General features: G+C 40.2%; 1 protein-coding gene across 2 annotated transcripts in view; it reads left to right on the forward strand.

Moving 5' to 3' along the window:
• Positions 1-18,051, forward strand: part of FAM151B (family with sequence similarity 151 member B) — a 44,983-nt gene extending 26,932 nt beyond the window's left edge. Inside the window, exon 6 of one of the 2 annotated variants that reach the window (XM_075541225.1) lies at positions 11,460-12,201. In XM_075541225.1, the coding sequence (XP_075397340.1) occupies positions 11,460-11,520 (61 nt within the window). In that variant the 3' untranslated portion in view covers positions 11,521-12,201. Of the gene's footprint in view, positions 1-11,459; positions 12,202-13,315 lie in introns of those variants that run through there. The other variant, XM_075541224.1, reaches the window with a different exon arrangement.
• Positions 18,052-20,641: the final 2,590 nt, after the last annotated feature.

The following is a 20,641-nucleotide window of genomic DNA, read 5'->3' on the forward strand; positions in this document are numbered from 1 at the left end:
CATACAACTTTCTTCTAGTTCTTAAATGCTTCCTGCCCCCACTATCATGATTCAAATTTCACCTTACAAATCTGGATAGACCAGAGGATATACACTGGTACAGATAGGAATTGGAAACACAGGTGAGAGTGGCGATACCGGGAGGGTGGAGGGAAGGTGGAGTAGAAAGGGGGAACTGATTACAAGGATCTACATGTAACCTCCTCCCTGGGAGATGGACAACAGAAAAGTGGGTGAAGGGAGACATCGAATAGTTTAAGATATGACAAAAAATAATAATTTATAAATTATCAAGGGTTCTTAGGGAGGGGAGCAGGGAGGGAGGGGGAAAATGAGCTGATATCAAGGGCTCAAGTAGAAAGCAAATGTTTGGAGAATCATGATGGCAACAAATGTACAAATATGCTTGACACAATGGATGTATGTATGGATTGTGATAAGAGTTGTACAAGCCCCCAGTAAAATGATTTAATAAAGAAAAAAGAAAAAAAAGGCAGAATTGCAGTGAACAGAGCAGAGCTTTCATAATACACATTTTCCCACCTAGCAAGTGCACCCAGTGGCATTGTCTGGGAAGGTCTCTCTGTTCACAGTGAATTTTTCATAAAAGCAGTTTCACTCTCAACCTTTTTTGTGATGGTCAATTTAAGAGAACAGTGTGTGGCTGGAAATTTTGTTTCCTGTTCAGAAAAAATGCCGCAGAAATTGTTGTGATGTTCAACACAGCTTACAAGGCCAGCACTATGGGGAAAACTCAAGTGTACAAGTGGTTTTCTAGTTTCAAAAAAGGTGAAATGTTGATTGATGACAGTCTTCATTTTGGACGTCTGTCAACTTCCTGAACAGATGGAGTTTGTTCACCAGGTCAGATTGTTAATGAAGCTCTCTTGAGCTAGTGGTTCTGAAAAGATTACATAACAGTGTGCTACAAAAAAAAATACCTGGTTTGTGGCAGGTGGGTGGGGGACTGGTTTTGCCACCATGACAGTGCACCTGCTCATGCAGCTATCTCAGGGGGCCCACTTTGGCAAAAAAAACACAAAAACAACAACAAACAAACCCCAAAACCAGCATGCCTTTCTTGCCCCTCCCACCTTACTCACTTGGCCTTACTCCATGCAACTTGTCTTTTATTTCTGTGAATTAAGAGGGACATGAAAGGACAGTGGTTTGACAATGCAGAAGAGGTGAGGAAAAAATGAGGGAGATGCTGTCAGCCATCTGAACAGATGAGTTAGAAAAATGTTTCAAAGAATGGCATCCAGATTTGACAAATTTATTAAGTGGAATGGAGAGTACTTTGAAGGTAATAAGGGTGTATTGTAAAAATAAATTTAAATACATAGCTTTGAAAAAAATCCAATTTGGGTGAGTGGGTACATATGTACCCCCTTATATGCAAAATTTCTATGTTTTCCACCTCTATGCTAGAGCCAGAAGTTTGAGAATTAGGTGTAGTTTTACAGATCAGATAATTATGTTTGCATTCAACAACCTAAACAACTTTTCAAACCTCCCAGTGACTTGACCTGTTTCTACCTTTGCCTTCGCCCCCATCTTTGGCTTGTAGTATATTATCTTCCCCTTGACCCAAATTAACACCTGTTTACTGCTAGCCTACTGCTTCCCGTCTAGCCTACTGCTTCCCGTCTAGCCTACTGCTTCCCGTCTAGCCTACTGCTTCCCCTTTCCTCCCATTCCTCCCACTCCTAGTAACCATTGAAATATTCTTTTGGTATGCAAACTTTGTCTTGATTTTTTAAAATATAACAGTTGTCTTATATATTATTTGACCCTTTGTACTTGACTAACTTCACTCAGCATAATGTCCTTCAAATCCATTCATGTCATGCAATGTTTCCGTTTATCCAGGAACTTTTTTAAAAAATCATTTTGTTGGGGGCTCTTACAGCTCTTCTCATAATCCACACCTGTATCCATTTTCACATTTTCTTTCTACTTGAGCCCTTGGGACCAGCTCATTTTTCGCCCCCGCCCCCCATGAACCCTTGATAATTTATGAATCTTTTCATGTTTTACACTGACCGATGTCTCCCTTCACCTCTTCTGTTGTCCATCCCTCTGGAAGGGGATTATATGTAGATCATTGTGATTGGTTTCCCCTTTCTCCCCTCACCGTACCCTTACCCTCCTGGTATTGCTACTCTCATTATTTGGGCCCGAGGGGGTTATCTGTACTGATTCCCTGTGTTTCCAGCTCTTGTGTGCACCAGTGTACATGCTCTGGTCTAACCATATTTGTAAAGTAGAATTGGGATCATGCTAGTGGTTGGGGGTGAAGCATTAAAGAACTAGAGGAACGTTATGTGTTTCATCGGTGCTCTACTGCACCCTGACTGCTTCATCTTTTCCTTGTGACCCTTCTGTAAGGGGATGTCCAATTGTCTACAGTTGGGCTTTGGGTCTCCACTCTGCACTCCCCTTATTTATATTGATATGATTGTTTGTTCTGGGTCTTGATGCCTGATACCTTATCCCATCAATACCTCATGATCACACAGGCTGGTGTACTTCTTCCATGTGGACTTTGTTGCTTCTCAGCTAGATGGCCGCTTGTTTATCTTCAAGCCTTTAAGACCCCAGATGCTATGTCTTTTAATATCTGGGCACCATCAGCTTTCTTCTCCACATTTGCTTATGCAACCATTTTGTCTTCAGGAATCATGTTTGGAAGGTGAGTATAACAGAATGCCGAGTTACTAGATTAAAGTGTTCTTGTATTGAGGGAGTGCTTGAGTACAGGCCCAATGTCTCTGCTACCTTAATACTTGACATTTAAATATATGTACATAGATCTATTCCCCCAGCAATATATATAAATATATTTACATATGTGCATGCCTGTATTTAAAACTCTATAAATGTCCTTTGCTTCCTGATTCTTTCCTCTATTTCTTTCTATTTTCCTCTTGTCCCATTGTCATGTCCGACTTTCATTTGGGTTTCAGTAATTCCTCTTGGCTACATTGCCCTTGATCAAGCCTCATCAGGCATCCTATCCTTTCCTCACCATAGATTTAGATCACTTGTTGTTCCTTGTCCCTGGGTTGGTTGGCACTCCCCTACCATTCCCTCAGCTCCTCCTCTCCCAGGACCCCCCAGAACCATCGGTCCTGTTGTTTTCTCCTGTAGATTATTTATCCTGCCTATCTTATCAAGATAGACATTCAGAGACAGTAATAAGCACAAAAACATGACAGAGGAAAAGAAAGCAACAAAAGAAAACAAAAATCCCAAAACAACCAACAACAAAAAATGAAAAGCTTATAAATACCCAGGAAATTTATTAAAAGCCTTTTCATACATTTAAAATTGTTTTTAATGCTATTGCAATAACTTTTGAATGATTATGTTCAATCCTGATAGAACTTTGAATTCACAGAGGCACCTAATAACCCAAGACACTCTAACTGAGATTAAGTCTCAGAAAGATTTTTATGCATAACCCAGAAATATTTTTTAAAAGCAGAATGAACATGGCATATTTTGTTGGCATGATGGAAACTGTCATTTGCTGACTGGGCATCTGTAGACTGTTCAATATTGCAAAACCATTGTAAGAAATTTAACAACCAAACAGAGATGACCGTATATACTTATGTATAAGCCAAGTTTTTCAGCATGTTTTTAATGCAGTTTTTGTAGTAAAATTAGGTGCCTCAGCTGATATTTGGGTTGGCTTATACTCGAGTGTATACAACATCCTTTTGAAGTATATGAAGTTAGATTTTTCAAACCAGGAAAATATTACTTTATAGCAATAGTTTATTTTTATCTATAGCTTTTCACATGTATGTAGGCCATAGGGAGGGGGGAAAACTATTGCAAAACAGGCACTTAGACAATGTTCTGCAGTAAAGGTGACCTTCAGTTTGAAAAGTGGCATTATTTCCTTTAAGTTATCGCTCAAACAAGGTTGACATAGTAAGAGCAGTGTGTATGGTTCGGATTCTTTTCTCCCTTCCATGTGAATCTCTGTATGAGGAATATACAGAACATGCATATCAGGCATATCCATACACCACTTACCATGTGAACAGAGCATTAACAGTAGTGTGGAATTGATCTGTGTCCTCTCCAGCCCTGCCCCCATTCCAAGGTCACAACGACCTTCATTTTATATTATTTGTTGGAGTCCTCATTTATCTTGTATATGTGGATTCCTAAACAGCATTATGTAAGTGTGCTTGTTTTTAAAACGTCCAGAAAGGGTGTGATACTATATTCTGTCTTTTCTGACCCACTTTTTGTCCTTTGTGTTGTCCTCTTTCTGGCTATAGCCTACTTCACTCCTCAACCAAGAACCTGCTTTGGAACAGACCTCCCTTTATTTCCATTTTGCTGCCGAAAGAGTTTTGGTTTGTTTCCAGTGTTTTGCTATTTGAAATAATGACGACATGAAATGTTAATGACTTTATCTGGTATACACATATGGGAATGGAAATACTGATTTAAGATTTTTCACATCTTCAGCTTTATAAATTATTTTCAAAAGGGAGTATAGTATTCCATTGAATATACCCACCAGCATTGTACCTCCTAAGGCTTGGTGTCCTACTGATTATAAGATGGTTTCTCATTAAAGTTTGAATTTGCATTTGTATTATTACTGATGAGGTTAGAGATCTTTTCATAATTTATTGGCTACTTATATTTACTGTTCTCTGAAGTGTCTGTATAGTTTCCTTTCAGGGTATTTTTTGGGTTTTTTTTTAATCTTACAGATTTTTTAAAGATCTGTATATTTTCTGGATATATCTCCACTGGTTCTGTGCATCACACATTTGATCTTTCAATATATGGCATTTTTTCCGTTAATGGGAGTCTTTGGGTTTTTTTTTTTACTTTTTGTTGTGAGTTGGGTGAAGGTGTACAAACCAGATCATGAGTCTTGCATTCACCAATTCACACACATTTTGTTTTGACTCATCCACTGCGATGCCTTCAGTGTGCCTTGCACTCACTCTGCTTCCTCCCTGAGCCTTCTGTTTCCATTGCTCTTCTTCCCTAAACTTCTGACCTTCATTCCGAGGGAAATGCTGCCCTTTTGATCTTAATTGGTGTTGATAACACACTATTGTCATTGTTCCCTTTATAGACCTGTACATTATTTGGCTGAAAATTGAATCACAGGGATGAGTTCCGTTCTAGACTTGAAGGGTGACTGAAGACTATCAATAGTCTTGAGAGTTCCCCGCGTCTCTATCTGACCAGTAAGCCCGGTCCCTCTCATTATTTTGAGTGTTGTTCCACTCTATCTCAGACCTTCTAATGAATCGTTGTAGAATAATTGGTAGCGATAGATGGCACATCCAGTTCTTCTGGGCTCAGGGTTATGAGACTGTCTATGTGGCCCTTGAGTCCACTGGACGAATTATCTCCATGTTTCTTTCCATTTTAATCATTCTTCTTTCCTCGGGACCAGAAGAGACCACAGTTGCACCTTAGATGGCTGCTCACAGCTTTGAAGACCCCAGTTGCTACTCACCAAAGTAGGATTCTAAACCCTGTCTCTGTGAACTGTTATGCCAGTTTTCCTAGGTGTCCCCTGAGACTGTGTTCCTGAGCTCCTCAGCCCAACAACTCTTAATGGTGTGTTTTTGATGAAAGTAAAATTTTCATTTCAGTGAAGTTAAATACGTAGGTTCTCTACCTTTTTTGTAAAGGGTTTTTCTTAAAAATCGTTTCCTCTCTTAAGAACACAAAAAGCTTTCCTCTGAAGTTTTAAAGTTTGCCTTTCATATTGAAGTATTTAATCTAGTTGAACTAATTTTTACATATAATTTGAATGTATAGATTATTTTCTCCACATGGATATCCACGTTCCCCAAGACCATTAATTAATAGTCCATAATTTTTTCATTAATATATAGTAATATTCTGGGATGATCCTAGCCTGGGAAGCAGGAAAAGTGGAAGTAGTGTTAGCTGATTAGCTAGCTCTCACTGCTAGGATTGGAGGAAGGCTAACTAACAATCTGCCAGATGCAGATGACACAGCCTTGCTTGCTGAGAGTGAGGACGACGGGAAGCCCTTACTGATGCAAGGACTGCAGCCTTCAGAATGGATTAAAACTGAATGTAAAGAAGACCATGATTCTCCCAAGTGGAGCGAGAGGCAACAACATGATATATGAAAACAAGATTGAAGTTGCCAAGGATTTCATCTTACTTGGATCCACAATTGTTTCTCATGGAAGCAGCAGTCAAGAGATCAGAAGCCATATTGCGTTGAGTAAATCTGCTGCATAAGACCTCTTCAGATTGTTGAAAAGCAGGGGTGTTACTTTGAGTACTAAGGCGCACCTGATCCAAGCCATGGTATTTTTAATTGCTTCATATGCATGTGAAAGTTGGGCATTCAATAAGGAAGACCGAAGAGGAATTGATGCCTTTGAATTATGGTGCTGTGAAGAATCATGAAAGTACCATGGACTGCCAACAGACAGACAAATCTGTCTTGGGAGAAGTACGCACAGAATGCACCGGAGAGACAAGTAAGGTGAGAGTTTCTCTCATATACTTTGGACATGTTGTCAGGAGAGACCAATCCCTGGAGAAAGGCATCCTGCTTGCTAAAGTAGTGGAGCAGTGGAAAAGAGGAAGGTTTTCAACAAGATGGATTCGCACAGTGGATACAACCACGGGTTCTAGCAAGGGAACATTTGTGAGGCTGGTGCAGGACCGGGCGGTGTTTTGTTCTATTAAGCATAGGTTCATTATGACTCGATTACACCTAACAACAATGCACAGTTCCACACATATAGAAGTCTAGAAAATGCAAACTAATCTTTAGTAGCAACAGAGAATTCATGGAAGCTTTGTGGAAGTTAAAGAGACATTACAAAGGAGCTAGAGGAAATGTGTTGGGTTGACGGCTGTGTCTGTTACTGTGGTGGTGTGTGCGTGAAAACAACATACTGCACACTAAAAAATTAATTCTACATGAGATAGGACATCAAATAACCCAGTGAATATCTATACATTTGTAATCCAATAAAAAGAAAATGATTTTTGTCCATATAAGGAATCAAATTTCCTAACTCTGTTTCTTTTGATATTTCTTGCAATCCAATCAATTCTTTCCTGAGGTCTTTTCTTTGTCATAAGACGTACTAAAAAAAGAAAGTGAAAACTAACATGCTTTTTTGCTCTTTAAAAAAACAGACTATTTCCCTTAAAGCGACAGCTTCATTGGGCATGCAGTTAGCCATGGGGTATTATGTAATGTTTTATTCTGCCATAACATAGGCCAACACTTTTGGGTTTTGATATCAGTGTCCATGTCACTGGTTAGCAAAGCCGGGGCCACATTCTTTATACTTACTCAAATTCACTGTGATCCAGTCTATTCCAATCTCATAGCTACTCTACAGGACAGGGTTGAACTTCCCGTTGGGGCTTCCAAGACTGCAACTCTTTACGGAAGTAGAAACTTGTCTTTCACCCTTTTGAACTGCTGACCTTGAGGTTAGCAGCCCAGTGTATTACCACAGTGTCACAGGGCTCCACATTCTTTAATCCTTTAAAACAGAGCCTCATTCATGGTGCACATTTCTGTATTGATTATGATAACATTAAGGGCTGTGAGGTACACACTTTAAAAACTCAACAGATTTACACAGAAGTTTATATCTGCTCATGTAAAGTACTAAACTGATGTTTCTGATTAGCATACTATTGCCCTCCAAATGATTCTGAACCCCAGATTCCTTCAGTATTGTAACAGCGTGTTTTCAATATGTGCTTTCCCTGGCTTGTTAGTCTGTGTTGCCTAGAGAAATAGATCCAGAGAACTTTTGTACTTGTATATGGAGAAAACATCCCAGCCTAGTCTATATCAAGTCCATATGTCTGATCTTAGTCCATGTGTCCAATACCAGTCCATAAATTCCTCGTCAGATTCACACAGCGCGTGCAGTGACGGCGAGTGTGGGAAGATCACAGGGCAGTGGATGGAGAGTCTATGCCAGTGGAAGTATTTCAGTGCTGGCTCCTCAACAGGACGGTGAAGCAGAGCAAGAATGCATCCCACCTCCAGGGTGGAAGAAAGGAAGTTCCCATAATCCTCATGAGAAGGCCACACCCACAGAGAAGCATCATCAGGTGGTGTCCTGTTTGACAGGCTAGACTCCATCCCTTCATTTTACTTCTCAAATTGACATGAGATTATGTCACTACCACACTGGCCACCTACAGAACCACTTCAATTGGATGTGTTAGTCCAAATCCAGTGACACTCATTTGTGTATAAGAAAGAGTTTTATGTCAAGAAATAATTATATATCAAGAAGGCATCCCGGCCCAGTCCAACTCAAGTCCTTAAGTCCAATGTGAGTCCATTAGCCCCTCTTCAGAGTCAACGTAGCCACATGCCAGTGACGCAGAATGATGAACCAGGAGGACGCAGGGACATCACAGGCTGGTGGATGCAGAGCCACTTGGATCCAAAGTGAGTGGAAGTACAGCAGGGCACCAGTAGCTTTCAGTGTCAGGTGGCCCAAATGGAGCCAGTCTTTGAGGCAGGCAAAGTTCTATCAAATCAGAAAGTAGAAGGTCAGAGAGGGAACAGTTCCCAGAGTCCTTCACTTCCAAAGAAGTATCATCAAGCTACCACTTGAATGCCAGGTTTAATTCTACCCCGAGCCATGAGTGTCTAGTTGACATAAAATCATCCAACTGCCACATGAGGCAGCCTTTCTTTGTGTGCTTTCTGCTGGCTCAGTTCTGTGGTTGCACCTAATAAGAAAAGGTGGGATAGATAGTCTTCGAGAGCAGATGACATGGGCTTATCCAGTAAACGATCTGTGTTTAATGTACAAGACATTGGTAGAGAAAGTAAGAACGCTTGATTGAGAACCATTAGAGAAGACAGAAATAGATGGAGTGAAATGCCATATTCACAGGGTAATTAGAAGATTCTGTATTATAGAAAACTGGCAATGTTTCCCACATTGATTTATAAATTCAATTCCATCTCAATGGAAATTTTAGCAGGCTTTTAAAATTTAAGTTTTGTTTTACTTTGAAAACTCAAGCTAATTATAAAATTGGGGGGGAGGTAAAATGTCAAGATACTTCTGAAGAATAATAAGGTATCAAATACTTAGACTTCTTACAAACTCAGAGTAATTAAGCTTTGTGATATTGATATAGGAATAAAATAAACTGACAAAAAATTCAGAAGCCAGAAACGGACTCATGGATAGATAGTGCTTGATTTATTAGCAGCAGCGGCTCTGCAAGGAGGTGGAGAAAGGAAAAAAAATTCACTAAGAAGTTTCAAGACATGTCCATGTGAAGAAAAAAAACAACAGAGTGAGAGAGATGAGACTTCTCCATTATTGTGTACCTAAATATAACAGGTAAAACAACAAAACTTTGGTGTAATATATTAGGGTATGACTAGAGAATGTCTTCATAATACGAGTCCAAGCAAGGACTTCTTAAGGTACAAAAGCCTTGAAGACTATGTCAGAGATGTTTTTCCATGGAAAGAGACCATGAAGAGCATGAATCAGGCACAGAATGGGAACATTTTGTAACTAATTAAAGGGCCCTGGGCTAGGCATTGGGCTGCCATGAGCACAGTCAGCGCTTCACAGCCGCCAGCCAGCGCACAGGAGGAACACAAGGCCGCCTGCTCGCATAGAGATGTGCGGTCTCAGCAGCCTCGCGTAGGCTTGCTGTGCGCTGGAGTCGGCTTGCTGGCAGCGGGTACGGAATTCATAGCTGTATTTGTGTACCATTATTTGTGTATTCCATTCATTTCTTCCTGTTATTGAAGGGCCTTTGAATTGTTTCATGGTTCTGGCTATTAAAAAGGAGGATTGCCGTTGTGAACACGCGTGCTAGGGTGCACACACAAGCTAGAGTGCATTAGTTTTGAATGTCTGTCTGTCTCCTTTCCATATCTCAGTAGATGTATGCTTGTACATCTGGTGATTATATAGAAAGAAATCACTATGGTTAGAATTTCTAGAGCGTAGGGTATTAATATTTCCAACATGAGTTGATAATACTAAACTGTTTTCCCAAGAGAATAAATGAAATAGAGCTATACAACTTTGATACATCTCATAAACATAATATTGAGAATTAAAAAAGATTAAAAAGTTGCATACCATATGATTCCATTTATATGGAATTAAAAGCAGACAAAAAGTAAGCTATTGTTTAGAATGCATGCATACCAGGGGCTTTAAAAAGTTACTGGGAAAAGTGGATTAAAAAGAAAATGGATTTGTTTCCTTGAGTATGTTGAAGACCCCTTGTAGGTGGTGAAACTATAAAGAAATGCATGAAGACGCCTATCAGAAAGTCAGGATAACGGTGAACTACAGGACAAAGTACTGTGGACTGCCGGAAGATCTTGGAAGAAGTATGTGCAGGGTGCTCCTTAGAGGCAAGTTTAGGGAGATTTTGTCTTAGAAACTTTGGGCATGTTGTCAGGAGAGACCAGCCCCTGGAGACGAGCATTGTGTTCGGTGAAGTGGAGGGGCAGCTCAAGAGAAGGCCCTCAGGGAGATGATGGACCCAGCGGCTTCAACAGTGGGCTCAGGCACAGCAGCAAGTGGGAGGATGGCACAGGACCGCACGGTGTTCCCTTCTCTTGTGTGTGGGGTCACTGTGGATCAGAACCTTACACAACAACAACACAAAACAAAAGAAAGATTGTAGTGGGAAAGTAACGTGCAGGTGCTTTCTGAGCCCCCAGCAAGCTTCTATTGCTTGATTTGAGATTTAGTTACATTGTAGTTCACTTCATAATAATTTGTTAAAATGTATATTTGTGTTTTAGGTACTTCTTATGTATGCTATTTCACAATTTTAAAAAAGACTTAAACCTGAGGATTTATTTGCATAAATACAATTTAAAATAAACTTGGGTAATTTTATTTTTCCCACTTGTTTAAATTCAATAGAGGAAATACTAAAACAAGGAAAATAACACCAGGAAGCGTGTCTTTTAATTGGAACGCTCATATCGCTTCCTTTTTATAAGGTTGGCCACTAGGGGCGCAGAGCAAATAATAAAGATGGCATTTTAGCAAGAAACAAAGGTCTCACCCTTAATTTTCTTTGTTCCATTTCTGCATTCTCAGTTAGAGATTACAAATTCTCTTTTTAGCTGTCATATAACTATGTGATGGGGAAAAATCCAAAATACAAGGACAACTCCAAATGTACTGCTGCTACGGTTCCCTGCATGCATGGGTTTAGTGCACGCAAAACCTGTGTAAACATGTCTCTGCGGTCAGTAGATGGCTGCAGACAAGTTTTCTCCGCAGCACACTGGTCTGGGTCTCGTGAGGGTGCCTACAAAATAGGAGGGGCCCAGCCAACACAGTGGCTTCCAAGGGGATCTGCTGGGCCCCTGCAGAGAGGTCAGCTCAGACATGTACGACAGCTGTTTTGTTTGTACTTTTTAATTTCAGAGGGGTCGTCTTGATAGATTTTCTCAGAGGGCACTTGGTGATCGTGGAGGCCCATTCATGAAGGAGCTTTAAGGAAATCGGAAACTTCAATGAGGCACACAAACCCAGGAAAGCTGTGCTGCGGACTGGTCTTCCCTGCTCGCGCTTCAGGGGCAGCCAGGGCTGTCCCAGGAGCAGTTCTGTTAAGAAATCTTACCCCATTCGCCCAACAGACTCCCCAAGCTCAAGGAACACTGACAAAGAACACAAGGGATCCCTCAGGGGTGATGTCACTGTTGCAGCCATCGAGCTGGTGCGACCGTAGCGACCCTCTGCACAACAGAATGAAATACTGCCCCGTCCACACGTCGTTCCTGTGCCTGAGCCTGCGTTAACCACTGTGTCTTCATCGTGGTGAGGACATTCCTCTTTGTTACCGCCTCTCGACTTTGCCAAACATGATGTTCTCCCACAGGCACTGGTCTGTCCGAAGTATGTAAGACAGAGTCTTGCCATCCTTGCTTCTAAGGAGCACGGTGGACATACTTCTTCCAGATAGACTCTTTTTGTCCTTCCAGCAATGATTTCAATATTCCTCCCGGCACCGTAATTTGAAGACTGAAGAAGAATGGATGCATTTGCATGGTGCTGCTGAAGAATATTGAAGTACCATGGCCTGCTGAAAGACAAGGAGGGTTAGCGAGATGGAGATACTTGCCAATAGCTTCACATTTTGTTATTTTTGTTTAATAAAGGTTTCTATGATTTTGTAGCAATCATTCTTGACTTATTCTCCTACTGTCCTCTGTTATATTTCCCAATGGTGGTGCCATCCTGAGGAACAGGAATGTGTAGCTATAACAAGAGCAGGTACCTGGGTGAGGCCGTGTTTCTTCTCATTAGTTTAATAATAAATGTTATGGAGATTTCCCCCTGGTTTCCAAGAAGTTTGTGGAAAAGTAAATATGAAAAGACTGTGAGCACATTTGTATTTCCTTATCTCTCAAGGAATAAGAGGAGCTTTACTGGAAGAAATGAAAAATATATACTTTGCATAACATTGAAATTCTGAGCATATTCTTGCATCCATAATAAATATGCATATATTATCATTGTTTTCAACATTTCAAAAAAGGATTTAAATTTATTTTATTTGGCATGCTTACTGACAGCTTTTGGCATTCTTATATCTCTGGCAAAACTCCCCAAAGGGATAATAAGATTACTTAAAGAAAATGTTTAGGATACTGGCAATGTTCGGGTCACTCCTCCGTTCTAGCAGTCCCTTGAAGAGACCTGGTTGAAAAACTAATTACACTGCCATCAAATCCATTCCAACTCTTAGCAGCCCGGTGGGGTGGAGAACTCCCTAGGGTTTCATAGTTACAAATCTACACCAGTTGAAAGCCTCATGCCTCCTCTTTCTGCTGTGGTGGGTTCAAACCATGCCCCTGGCTGTTTGCTGCGCAACGTTTAACCAACTTCACGGCTGGAGCTTTTCGAAGAGACCAGCTCAGACCTGGAGTGTTAGATGCAGGGACCAGCTTAGTTGATCAACAATAGTCCCCCATAGTTTCCTTCTAAAATGTAGCCTATGTCCAGCGCTTCCAGCCCCTAGTTTTTAAAACCGTGGAACATTCCTGCAGTGCACACACTATCCAGAACTAGCAATTGCCTGATATAGATAACGAGGATGTGCATTTTGCTCTCTAGTCCCCTTTCAAGACTGATGAAAGAATGAGACAAGCACCTACACATTTTTCATCCGTGTGCCTTTGACAAGTGAGAGTAACTTATCTTTGGGATTAATGGAATTGCTCATCATGATTCCCTTTCTTTCACTTTTAACATTACAATTCTGCCTTATTTTAATGCAGGTACAGCCTGACTATTTGGACGGGAAAAGAGGATAACTATGCTGTTGAAGATTTACTTTGTGTTAGAAACCATTTTGACAAAAGTCAAGTTTTCTATGACATCTTGGAGCCGCAAAACCATGAATTTAAACAAGCCATTGGAATCAAAATTGACCGCTAAGAAGAAGCCTCTTGGAAATAATTTCCTATGTCTTAATTTCATAAACCAACCTTGCTGTGCTGTGATCTGATAAATGACCATTGAAATTATGATTATTGATTTATGGTATAACTCAGCCAGTCAAACCACATAAGAGTGCTTACTCTAGTAGGAATATGTCCTTATAACACTATGTTTACATAAGAGATTTACAAAGAAGAGACTTCAATCTAATATATAAGTAATTACTAGTCTAGTTGTTAATAACTTAGCTAATTATTAATATAGTAAGTCAGGAAAAGTTCAATAATCTTGGAAAAGAATGCTCTGAAATGCATAAAAATAATTATGATCTGCTAAGGTGATGAAAAAATTCACATATCATAAAAGTCCACTGCCTTCAAGTCAATTCCAATGGATAGCTACTCTATGTATGAGAGCCGGTATCCTCCACACAAAATGACTCCGTGAAAGTATAGCACACACTCCTTTGTTAGGGAGAACTGAGAAAACGAGCAAGGGGGCTGCAAAATATGTTGACCTTTTACGGGGAGAGTTTTGATATTGTTGGGTGCCATCAAGTTGGCTTCCCCCCACAGCGACCCCTTGCACAACAGAACAAAGCACTGCCCGGTCCTGCACTGTCCTCACAGCTGTTCCTGTGTCAGAGCCTGTTGATGCAGCCACTGTGTCCATCCAGCTTGTCAAAGGCCTTCCCTTTTCCACTGCCCCTCCGTTTTCCCAAACATGATGTCCTTCTCCAGGGATGGTCTCTCCTGACAATATGTCCAAAGTATGTAAGATGAAGAAGCCCTCTGGACATACTTCTTCCAATACTGGCTGGTTTGTCCTTTTAGCAGTCCACTGTACGTTATCTATTCTTCTCCAGCACCTCAATTCAAATGCATCGGTTCTTCTATGGACTTCCTTATTCAGTGTCCAACTTTCACATGAATATAATGCAGTGGAGAATACCGTGGCTGGGGTCAGGAGCACCTTAGTCCTCAAAGGAACATCCTTGCTCTTCAATACTCTAACGTGGTCTTGTTACTGCAGATTTACCTAATGTTACACATCTTTTGATCTCTTGACTGCTGCTTCCATGAGCATTGATTGTGGATCCAAGCAAGACAAAAAAAATCCTTGACAACTTCAACATTTTGTCCATTTATCATGATATTACCTATAGGTCCAATTGTGAGGAATTTGGCCTTTCATACATTGACCTGTAATCCATACTGGAAGTTACAATTCTTGGTCTTCATCAGCAAGTGCTTCAACTCCTCCTTACTTTTAGCAAGCAAAGTTGTGTCTGGATATTGCAGGTTGTTGATAAGCCTTCCACCAATCCCGATACCACATTCTACTTAATTTAATCCAGCATTTCATGATTTGCTCAGCATATAGATTGAACAAGTATGATGAGAGAATACAATCCTGACGCAGGTCTTTCCTGATTTTAAACCATGCAGTATTCCCTTATTCTATTAGCACAACTGCTTCTTGATCCATGTAACAAGTTCCAAATGAGCACAATGAGTGCTCTGGAATGCCCATTCTTCTCAAGGCTGTCCACAGTTGATTAGGGTCCACGTAGCAGAATGCCTTTCCAGGGTCAATGAAACGCAAGTGAGCATTTTTCTGGAATTCTCTGCTTTGAGCCAAGATCCATCTGACATTAGCAATGTTATGCCTTGTTCCAAATCCTCTTTTGAATCCTGCCCGAGCTTCTGGCAGCTCCCTGTCGATGTACTGCTGCAACCATTGCTGGATGATCTGAAGCAATATGCAGGGAAGAGTAGTAGCTTTCTCATACCAAGATCAAATCCATTTTCTGGAAACAATGTAAATTAAATAAGATGGATCTAGAATCTCCATATTATTGGGAAGCATACTGATAGCTGTGTATCTTTTTTGTATTATTTGTGTCTATCATAGTACCTTTATACATAATGAGCAAAATATTAGAGAGTTGTTTTAATCCTTATAACATTTGTTTTCTAGGTTTTTCACCATCATTACAATCATCCATTTTGATGCCGTAATGGTTATGATTTGGGCTGCTAACCACAAGGTCAGCAGATTGAAACCACCAGCTGTTCCCTGGGAGAAAAAGAGGGCTTTCTCCTCCAATAAGAGTTGTGAGAAGCTCATAGGGGCAGTTCTACCCTGTCCCACAGGCGGCTAGGAATTTGATGGGTTTGGGTTTGGTGTTCTACTAGAATTTTATGAACTTCCTTTTCAGGATGTCACCTTATGCTCTCTATTCAGAGCACTCTACATGTCCTATAATCAAAACTTCCTGAAGCACTGCTTTGTGCCAAGTGAAAAATCTTAATTTAAATGTTATTGAATTTGCCTCTCTTGAGCCCTTTAATAAAATGGTGCTACATGCACAGTGATCTTGATGTCCTCCAACACAACACTTCATTTCAAGAATGTACAGCATCCATGCTTTATAACTTTTAACAGGTCATTTGAACTCGTTAATGTTGGACACTAGTTGTGTTATACATTTTACGTCTCCTCAGCTAGACTAAAGTATCCTTTTTAGGACCTAGCATAATCCTGAACAAGATATCCATGAAGCAACAACAAAAAACCTTACTTTCTTGAGTTACTGAAAATATTTTACTAGTGAAGGTCCTATACTATGTCATTTACCTTTCGTTAGTCAAACACTTTTCTCTATAAAGTGTTTCTGTGTCAAGCTTCCCTCCTCATCCATCGGTTTGTTGTCCTGTGGGGCTGCATGTTTGTTTTGTTTTGTTGTAACGGGGGCTGCATGTTGCCGAGATACTAGAAGCTGCGCCACCAGTATTTCTAGAACCAGCAGGGTCAACTGTGGTGAACAGGGTTTTTTTTGGTGCTTCTAGACAAAGACTAGGAAGAGGAAGTTCACTTTTGAAAGTGTGCCATTAACTTCTTTAAAGCAGGTGGATATTTTCTGATAATGTGCCCCTCTGTTTGGAAAGCATTCAAAATCTGACTGGAGAAGAGCTTCCTCCTCCAAGCACAATTGGCCTGAATGACAGCTGACGAGGCATGTGTTGGCCCAGGTTGACTAGAGAAACAAATCCAGACACTTCTATATGTGTTAAGAGAGAGCTGTATGTCAAAGAGAAATTGTATATTGAGAAAACATCCTAGCCTAGTCTAGATCAAGTGTATAAGTCCTATATTAGCCCATATGTCCATTATTAGTCCATAAATTCCTCTTCAGACTCATGTTGCCACTCACAATGATGCCCAATCCAGGAAGATTACAGGCTGGTGGGTGAAGAGTCTTGTGGATCCAATGGCAGTGGAAGCATCGCAGGGATGTGTCCGCATGTTTCTGCCACACGGCTTGTCAGCAGAATGAAAGCAGAGAGAGAAAGGCCTACCTCTTCTGATGGCAGAATCAAAAGAGAGGAAGTTCCCAGAATCCTGTGAGAAGATCACGCCCACAAGGAGGCATCATCAGGGCTGACCTGATTGACAGGCTAGACTCCACCCCTAGACTAATTTATGAAGTTGACATGAAATTATGTTACTGCCACAAGGCATGACTCGAATGAAAGAAAATGGCTCCAAATATCCATTCATAATTGGAATATAGAATGTACGAAGAATGAATCTGGAAATTCTTCAGATGAAATGGAATGCATAAAGACTGATATCCTTGGTATTAGTGAGCTGAAATGAACTGGTATTGGGCATTTTAATTATTCAATCAAATGGTTTACTCTGCCAGGTATGGTTGTTGCATAATTTCATGTCAACTTTGGACTCATGAAGAAGGATTTACCGGCTAATGGACTTATGGACTTGATCTGGATTTGACTTGGTTGTTTTCTTCATTTGCAATTACTTTTTGATATAGAACTCTTTCTTATACATATATGAGTGTCTTTGGATTTGGTTCTCTACTCAACCCAGTCTAACCAGGAGTGACAGACTCAAGAGGCATGCATAGCATTCATTGTCAAAAAGATACAGTCGAGATCTTCCTTGAAGTGCAATGCTGTCTGTGATGGTATGATTTTTCCACATACAAGGAAACAGTCAATGCAACTATTGTACCAATTTGTGCACCAACCACTAAAGTAAATGATGAAATTGAAGCATTCTACCAACTTCTTCACTCTGAAGTTGATCAAATATGCAATCAAGATGCACTCATTACTGGTGATTGGATTATGAAAGCTGGAAACGAAGTAACAGTAGTTGGAAAATATGGCGTGGTGATAGAAACTAACCTGGAGAACAATGGCACCGAGTTTGTATGTTTTTGTTACATCCATGTAGGTAGGGTTAAAACTCATGGCCACGGAGTTAGCAGCCCAATGCATAACCACTACACTGTCAAGGCTCTTCAGGTAGGTAGGTAGGTACAATTCAGGGCCATAACATGAAACACTGTAGGCATAAATACTTGAAAATAGTTTCAATACTTTCACTTTAAATTTTAGCTTCAGCTGAATGCAGTGTTTCACCTAAAACATTACTCTCTTTGGTTGTTTGCCAACAACAAAAAGTAGTTTCATAATAATAAAAATACAGTGTTAACAAAGGATAACTGAAATGCAATAAAAAGATAATATTTAATTGATAAGTTTTCTACAGTAATTTATTTTGTAGAGACTTGAATTTATAAATCAATTGCATTTTGATGAAGTTTAAATTAAAATTAATTTGTTCAAACCATTTTCATGACTCAATTTTTTTAAAACATGAACCATATACTCAGCTTCTTTATACTGAGAAATGTGTCAGTGGAGTGTCACTTATATTTAGGTTTAAGAGTATATTTTGAAGTATTCTCAGTCACAAAGCTAATTGTGAAATGTGTTCCATGGAAGTGTAAAATTGTAATGGTTATCGGTCTCAGTTGCCTAGTGCCCATATAACAAAAATGCCACAAGTGGGTGACTTTAACAAACAGAATGTATTTTCTCACAGGTGAGGAGGCTGTGCGTCCTATTTCAGGCACTGGCTCTAGGGAAAGGCTTCCATTCTGTGCTGGCTCTGGAGGAAGGTCCTTGACTCTTCTGAGCTGCTTTTGGGTGATCTTCAAATGAATTGGCGTCTCACCCCACCTCTACAACTTTAGATTATTTAACCTTTTATATCTCAAGAGATTTGACTCAAGGCAATCAACCTATACTAATCCTTCCTCATTACCATATCAAAGACAATGCATACCCAAATGAGATTTCAACTGTAGGCATAGAGGTTAAGATTTACAACACATTTTTTGGGGGGAGGGGACTAGCGGGGATAAAATGTAATCTATAACAATATCCACATGGAAAAGAATAACGTTGGTCCCTACTTACACCATACACAAATAATCATTTGAGATGGATCTTAGACTTAAACGTGGAGCTAAAAAGATAACGCATATGGAAGCTATTTTATGACTTTGGAGAAAGCAAAGATTACCCATAACACAGAAAGCATCAAGCATAAAAGAAAATTTTATAGCTGGGCTTTATTAACATTAAAATCTTTCAAATCTTAAGATACCATTGGCACATATCTAGCAAAGGGTTCATAGCGAGAGCATGTGAAGAACCCCTATGGAGGCATACTTTGGAGAGAGAGTGGGTTGGTGCTGAACCACTGCAGTGAAGTGAATATCGCAAAACAGCAAACCATGAGTTCTGGAATTTCCTAGCGTCTCTAAGTCAGGCCCCTGAGGGTTTCCAAGACTGTAACTCTGCAGGAGTGGAAAGCCTCATCTTTCTCCAGGAGTCAGAATTGACTCAGTGGCAATGAGTGTGCTTGTTGTTTAGAGAATATAAAAGTTGTGATTAAACCATACTGTAGTGCATTGATTGTGGAAGGGCATTATGAAGAAGTTTGGAACGTGATCATTTCTAAACTTCACAGAATGGGCACGTGCTTTTGGATACATGCATTCACACAGAATGAGCGCCTGCAGTTGGATACATGGATTCACACGGAATAAGCATCTGCTGTTGGATACATGGATTCACGTGCTTGATGCAGGGTTACACAAACTTCTAGAAAGCAAGTGCATTAGAATGTAGGATGTTAAATTGATAAAAAGTCAAACCCAGTTAAACATGGCCAAAAAATTCAATTTTCCTGTGCAAGAATTTTTCGAAATGGACCCAGAGATGTCCCAAATTTAACCCCACTGAGAGGACTTACAACAGGAAGATCCTAAGGCTGGGGGAAGTCTTTGGGAAGAGGAAGTCCCAAGACATTGGCCAGAATTACAGATCACCAAAGCTGCCGCAGCAAGAAAAGCCCCCAGCAGCCTCAATGTGAATTGACCCTTAATCTCCAACAGTGGCCCCTACCCTTACATGAAACCAACAAAACAAAGAAGAAGAAAAAACAAACAAGGGAAACTTTACATTGCAAACAGTGGTTTGTTTGTTTTCTAAATCATTTTATTGGGGCCTCATACAATTCATCACAATCCATGCATACATCCATGTGTCAAGCACATTTGTACATTTGTTGCCCTCATCATTCTCAAAACATTTGCTTTCCATTTGCCAATAATGGGTTTTACAATCTGCATTGAACAGAATGAATTTGAAAGAGAAGTGAAGATAGAAGTTTGTTGACACAAGTTAGAGAACAGAATAAAACCTGGAACCCATGTATGCATTTACAAGGTGAACAAAAGACTTGAATAGTGTTTTAACAAAAGATATTCAAGTGATATGTTAGTCAGGGTTGACTAGAGGAACAAATCCAGGGACATACTTGTGTATAAGAAAGAGCTCTATGTAAAAGAGTAATTGTATATTAAGAAAACATTCCAGCCCAGTCCACATCAAGTCCATAAGTCCAATATTAGCCATTATGTCTGATACCAGTCTGTAAGTTCCTCTTCAGACTCACACAACACGTGCAATGACACCGAATGCAAGAAGATCTCAGGCCAGTGGGTGGATAGCCTTGTGGATCTAATGGCTGTGGAAATATCTCAACTCTGGCAGGGTCTCCATATGGCTCCTCCAGCTCCAGGACTCTAGTGTAGCTCCATGTGTCTTGTCAACAGGAATGCCCTGGAGGGCGTGAGTGTGTGTCCCGCCTCCAGCGAGCTGTTTATCTCCTTGGTACCTCCAAATGAGGTCATTGAGCTGATACCTGATTAACAGGCTAAACTCCACCCTTTCACTCTCAATAGTCTCAAATTGACAACAGATTATGTAACTACC

Source organism: Tenrec ecaudatus, chromosome 2 (assembly GCF_050624435.1).
Source record: "Tenrec ecaudatus isolate mTenEca1 chromosome 2, mTenEca1.hap1, whole genome shotgun sequence".
NCBI classification, from domain to species: domain Eukaryota; kingdom Metazoa; phylum Chordata; class Mammalia; order Afrosoricida; family Tenrecidae; genus Tenrec; species Tenrec ecaudatus.